The 6000-nt window shown below is 48.4% G+C and overlaps 1 protein-coding gene across 11 annotated transcripts in view; it reads left to right on the forward strand.

The window, feature by feature from the left end:
- Positions 1-4781, forward strand: part of nfixb (nuclear factor I/Xb) — a 421090-nt gene extending 416309 nt beyond the window's left edge. For all 11 annotated transcript variants that reach the window (XM_048617764.1, XM_048617762.1, XM_048617771.1 and 8 more), the window contains one exon: positions 634-4781. In XM_048617764.1, coding sequence (XP_048473721.1) covers positions 634-648 — 15 coding nt within the window. In that variant the 3' untranslated portion in view covers positions 649-4781. The remainder of the gene's footprint in view (positions 1-633) is intronic.
- Positions 4782-6000: the final 1219 nt, after the last annotated feature.

The following is a 6000-nucleotide window of genomic DNA, read 5'->3' on the forward strand; positions in this document are numbered from 1 at the left end:
TGGACAGATTTTTGATTGACAAGGAAGTCAAGGCTTTTGGTGAGGCAGAAAGCAATGTTCCCTCTGAGCTGATTGGAGGGTCGGCTCAGCTGGTAGACCAATGGACTTCCAGTTCTGGAAGTTGCTGCCACACATTGACATTGGAGATCTGTAGAATGAGAGAAAAGGTAGAAAGGAAGGTGGGGTCAAGTCCACAATCAGTTCAGATCTTTATTAACTGGTGGACTGGGCTCGGGGGGGCTGAATGGCCTATTCCTGATTAAAAGGTTAAATTGACAGTCGACTCAGGGGTACAGCGACTGCCAGTGTCGCCCAGAGAGATCATGAATCAGAGCAACATGTGTATTTGAGGGGCTGGGGGAGTGAGGGAGCCACTCTGCTGTATAATATAACTTGAGATTGTTTCTACCTGATAATGAGGGCCAGAACTGGAAAGCGGTGGACTCCCGACATCGACAATCTTTGCTCAGATGAATAAAATGCTCACAAAGAAAAAATAGAGAAAGCAAAGTTTTTGTTTGAAGGAAAATGCAGAAGTCCCCTTCAGATGACTGACTGAGCTCAGATGGACCAGTGCTTCTGTACCTGACCTTGTTGATAATTTTCTGTCTTGTTTTCCTGGTCTCTCCACAGTCTTGGTTCCTCTGATAGATTCGAACCTGTCCCAATGAGCAGCGACAAGACCATCTGATACCTTCCTTGACAGAAGTAAAAATTGACAGAGAGAGAGAGAGAAAGAGAGAGAAAAGAGAGAGAGAGAAAGAGGGGGGAGGGAAACGACATCATCGCTGAACACTGGGAACAGAAACAGCAACCATCTGAGATGACTCAGACACGTTCGAGGAAGGAAACAAAAATACACAAACCAGTTCAGAATGATCTCTCCAACCATATAGGAATCGATTTTTCCACTCAAATTGGCACCCAATACCGTCACACATTGTGCAGTGTAACGTGGCTTTGAGTTTGGTGGGAGCATTTAACGTTTGCATTTTATAAGGACCGTGATTTTAACCTGTATAGCCAGTATTAAGAGTTAAGGGTAAAGGTTACAGTGGACTTATAGCACGCCAGAAAGATGGTACACAATCAAACCCAGAATTGACGTTTTTTTCAAAGAAAGGAAAACACACTACAATCTGCAATGCAAACGCGACTATTATCTTTATAAGTGCCTCGTTCAGTATACATCAAATGCATTAAAGGTTGCATAAATGTATTCAAATATTTATAAATATATAGAAACTATACAAGAATAGACTCAAATAGTTATTCCAGCCCCAATTATCCCACCAAAATGTGCTACAGTCACTCAAAATGTAGTCTACATTGGACTGCCTTAACCATTAAAACTAAAAGCGACCCGGATTTTTGGCCATTTCCCCCACACTGGGCAATTGAGGTGATGTCCATCAGGGGGCAGTGAAGGTAGCCCTCTCAATGACATGCCCTTGATCTCGGTGAGACTCTGGGAAAGGGGGTGGAGGGGTGGGGGTGGTTTGTCAGGAGCAGGAGCCAGCTAGTCGCAAGGACCAGTGGAGGACTCAACGGCTGTGGTTGTTGTAAGCGCTGATCTTTCACCTTCTCCGCGTTTCCCCTTTTCTCCCCACCACCGCAAACTCTAGTAGGACACTCAACACCAATAGTCCTTTCTGCTCCCCCCACCCTACCTAACTGCATCACCTTCACTGCCCATGCAGGGAGAAGGATTCCTGCTATTTAAAGGGAGAGGGATCAAAGAGCCTTCAAAGGGGTAAGGGGTTGGGGGGGGCGGTTGGGAAATGAGATCGAACACCGTGGAAGGTGTAACAAGAAAGGGAAAGGGGCATGGATCGAAGCAAAGGTAACAGAGAGATCAGGCACCAGCCCCCAAGATTGCACCCCCTCCTCAAAATGTAACACACGGGTGTGGACGGACGGACAGGTTTTAAGCTAGCAATCTTTTTCACCCCCTCCCCAGTGACTGTCCTTGAGTCTTTAAGGTGTAAATGAACCTTCCACCAAATGGAAAGCCGAGTGATACGAGTCCACAATGACTGGGTAACTGTACACATGGAACTCTGTGAAGGAGACATGCTCACTGACGGAAATTCCGCACCCTGTCCAGGTTCGCTTACTCTGCCTCCCAAAAGGGTCGCTCGTATTATCCACCCCCGACCTGATGTCGGAACAGAGAGGGATATGAAGACATGTCCAACAGAATGGGGAGGGGGTGGGGTGGCTAAAGAAGGAGCGAGTGGGACACAGAGAGAGAAGGGAACGGGTGTGTTGGCTTTATACAAGGTCCGATTCCCCAGCGCCGCCTGACGTTGTATCCACAGCAGGGAGAACCAACCTGGAGCTGATGTGTGTCCTTCCCAAGGTACAGTCTACCCTCAACTGCATAGTATAGACTCCATAGCATCCCTTCCCCAGATCAGCTAGTGGCGGCGGGGATAAAGGAAGGGGAGGGGTGTAGAGGGTGGGTAGATGGGGGAGGGGTGGAGGCAGATTGGGGGGGCAGATTGGGGGGATATAGGGGAGGGGTGGAGGTGGATGTAAACGAGGATTGGATGGAGGGTGGGGGTTGATGTGAAGAGGGTGTAGGTGAGTGGGGAGGGCAGGGTGTTGGGGGGGGTGTGTGTGGTGGGTGGGAAGATCATCATTAGGTCCTAACTTACACACTTGAATTTTGATTGGGCAAAGATTATCATGTAGTAGTATTGAATTCAACCTCACCCACCTCCCTAACTCCCCAGTCCCCCCCCCAAAAAAAAAACCCACCCTCCCACGAACTACAGCTCATCCCGACCCCCAGCAGGGGGCAAGGGCAGAAAGCACAAGGGGATGATGGGGGCCTGAGGCCAGTGAGTAACCCCTGCCGCCCAGTCCCCAGAGCACAAGGGCCTGGTCACTGGGTCCTGATATTTATGCTCCAGCCCTGGGTCCTGTCCCCAATCATCTTGACCATCCTCCCCCAACTCTCGCCAAGACTGGTGTCCTGTCGCTACGGCAGTAAACGTGACAGGTTATGGTGATCCAGAGAAGTTGCCTTGAGGTGGCTGCCTGAGGCAGGTTCACTTGTTTTCAAATGGCATCAGGCTGTAGAGAAGGGCGGGTGGTGATGTTGTGAGGGTGGGGAATTGGAGTGAATCTAATGGGGCTGTCCTACAATGAGCTGAACTGCCTCATTCGCTGCTCTGTGTGTTCTGTCGTGGTTCCAAGATCTGAGCGAGAAAGAGATTCGGCTTTAACCCATGCTCAAAATTCGAACGATAAAGAATTTGGACCAGCTTCAGGAGCTGAAAATTTGAAACAAAATCCAGTCTCCTGTATTCACTGCTCACAATGTGGTCTCTCTACATCACAGTCTATGAAACGCAGGCTGGGTGACTGCTTTGCAGAACATCCATGTTGTGTCTGTAATAATGACCCTGAGCTTCCAGCTGCCTGCCACTTCAACACACCACCCTGTTCCCTGGCCAACATTTCTGTCTCAGGTTTGCTGTAGTGCTCCATCAAAGCACAGCACAAACTGGAAGAACAACATATCATTTTCTGCTTGGGGACCCTGCAGCGTTCAGGACTCAACAATAATTTTAGAACCTGAAAACCTCCTTCCATGTCCTTTACCCAGCTCACAACCCTGGCCCTGTATTGAAATGGTCTGCTTTCAGCGCAGCCAACCCATTTCCACCTACTCATTGTCCCCATTATCAGCCTCACTTTCTCCCTGGTTTACCATCAAACATCCCTTTGAATGCCTATCAGTCTTTCTGTCTCTCTGAGCTCAATTCCCCCCCCCCCCCCCCCCCCATCTTCAGCATATAAACCACCCTTACCTAGCTACTATCAGTTCTGATGAAAAGTCGTTGGATTTGAAACGTTAACTTTTTGTCTCTCCCCACAGATGCTGCCAGACCCTTCTGAGTTTCTCCAGCAATTTCTAGCTGTGTTTCAGTCGAGTTTCAGTTTGTTTAAAATGGGAGCTCTTGTGTTTGACTCATCTGTCACCAGGAACAGAGGGGTTAAAGTGTAGTCAAGTGACCAAATGGTGACTTCACTTCTGTCACGCACTGACTGTTGGTTTAGTCTCTGTGATTGTCTGTGAGAGATACAGGCAGTCTTTCAGTACTCTCTCAGTGCTTTGTAATCGACCGTTTGGACCATCTTGACCGCACGTCTTACCAAGGGTTTCGGGTAGTTGATGTCATTGGCGACTGTGCATTCCAGTTCCGATCTCCCTCTTTGAATGACATCAAGCTTTTGTTCACTAATTCAAATTGGCATGAGGCAAGCTTTGCTTGAGAACAATCAGGGCATTTGTTGACCCGATTAACTCTCAGTTGTTTAGGAGGTAGCCACGGTAACCAAGGTAGCAGGGCAGCCGCCTGTTTGTAAAGGGGAATCGGGACACCGGGGCTGTGTTCGGGGAGAAGGAGCTCACTTTCAGGCAAGATGCTCTCTGGGGGTCAGAAGTTAAAATTGTGAGCAGAGACTGAAACCAAGATCCCACTGCCAAGTACTCGATATGCTTTGCCAACTAATAACAGGCCGCAGCCGGCTTTGAGTGGCCTCCACATCTCCAGCTACTGTGTGAAGAGGAGTCAGTGTTCATGGACAAGAACAGAAATTGCTGGAGAAACTCAGTAGGATCTGGTACCTTCTGCGGAGAGAGAAAGCAGAGTTCATGTTTTGAGTCCAGTGAGTCAATTCCATGTTTGAATGACCTAAATTTGACCTACTTGGTAACCACAATCTAATTTAATGACACAATCTTCTCCTTTGGCAATATTGTGGGGTGGGGGAAAGGGGGAGAGGGGACAGGTGTAGGGTGGGGATGGGGGTGGTGGGGAAGTAGGGGAGCGGGATGGTTAGGAAGTGAAGGATAGGCAGGAGAGATCTCTTCGTTAGCTTTGCTCTCCATTGAAAGCTAAGCGAATGGACAAGGTATGGTGTATTTGTGTCATGAGCATAACTCCATCCCAGAGTCAAAGGCAAACATATAAATCTCGATATAACACCTCATCTGAACTAGGTAAGCTTTGTAAACCACAAGACGACACACAAAAGTCATCGTCATTAGCAAATGTTTGTTGCTTGCATTCTGGGTAGTGATAGTTTTGGCTTTGCTTTCTGGTTTACAGCTTATAAAAAGGAATAAAAAGTAATTCAAAGTGTTTAAATTCTTGCAGTTTAAACAAACGCAGAGGGTGTCTGCGTTGAGCCACCAAACCCACCCCCACCCGAGCCTCCTTTTTCTGGTTCATTTAAAACATAGCAAAAAGCAGCAGCTCACATTGAACCTGTAAAGAGACAGTGTCCCCTTTCATTGTTAACCTTTGTTCCCTTCTGTTATACACAAAGCACCAGGGTGGAAATTTCCACGGAGCTACACCCAACTTCATTTCCCTACACCGGTCCCACGACCCTTCCCTCCACAAAGCCTGACCAACTCTCCACCCCTCACCCCGTACCTTCTCCAACCAGCTCCCTTGACCTGAGCTCACTTCCACTTGGAATTTTTGGCTTCCTGCTTCTAAATTGCTGGGCAGTGGAAAACCAAGGTTAGGGAATTCTGACTTGCAAGTTCAGGCGTGAGTGTGTTACCAGGTCAGGAAGCTGTGGCGTTTGGCAACACTTGACCTAGCCAGGTGATCTTTGAGGATGGTACCAATGGTTCACTATGCCATCTGCCTTGATCGACCATGCACAGTCCCAGCCCGGCAGAACTCAAGTTGTTGGCCTCCTTGAGAAACATTGCCATAAAGCACCAGCCAAGACTGCTGCTCGGAAATGTGGCTCTATTGGTGGCTGTTCAAGTCATGGTGTGGCTCCACATTTATCTAGCTTTCCCCATCAAGAGATACACCATAAGATTCCCATCAGACTATCGCACCGATACCTGGCACGGGTCCCAACTTTAGGAGTGGGGGGACGGAGAACATTGGAAAAAATCACCATCCTTCTCAACTCTCCTTTCTCTGCCAATCACCCACCTTCCCCCATTGCCCTTGGCAA

This window comes from Rhincodon typus, chromosome 38, assembly GCF_021869965.1.
Source record: "Rhincodon typus isolate 14 chromosome 38, sRhiTyp1.1, whole genome shotgun sequence".
NCBI lineage: Eukaryota > Metazoa > Chordata > Chondrichthyes > Orectolobiformes > Rhincodontidae > Rhincodon > Rhincodon typus.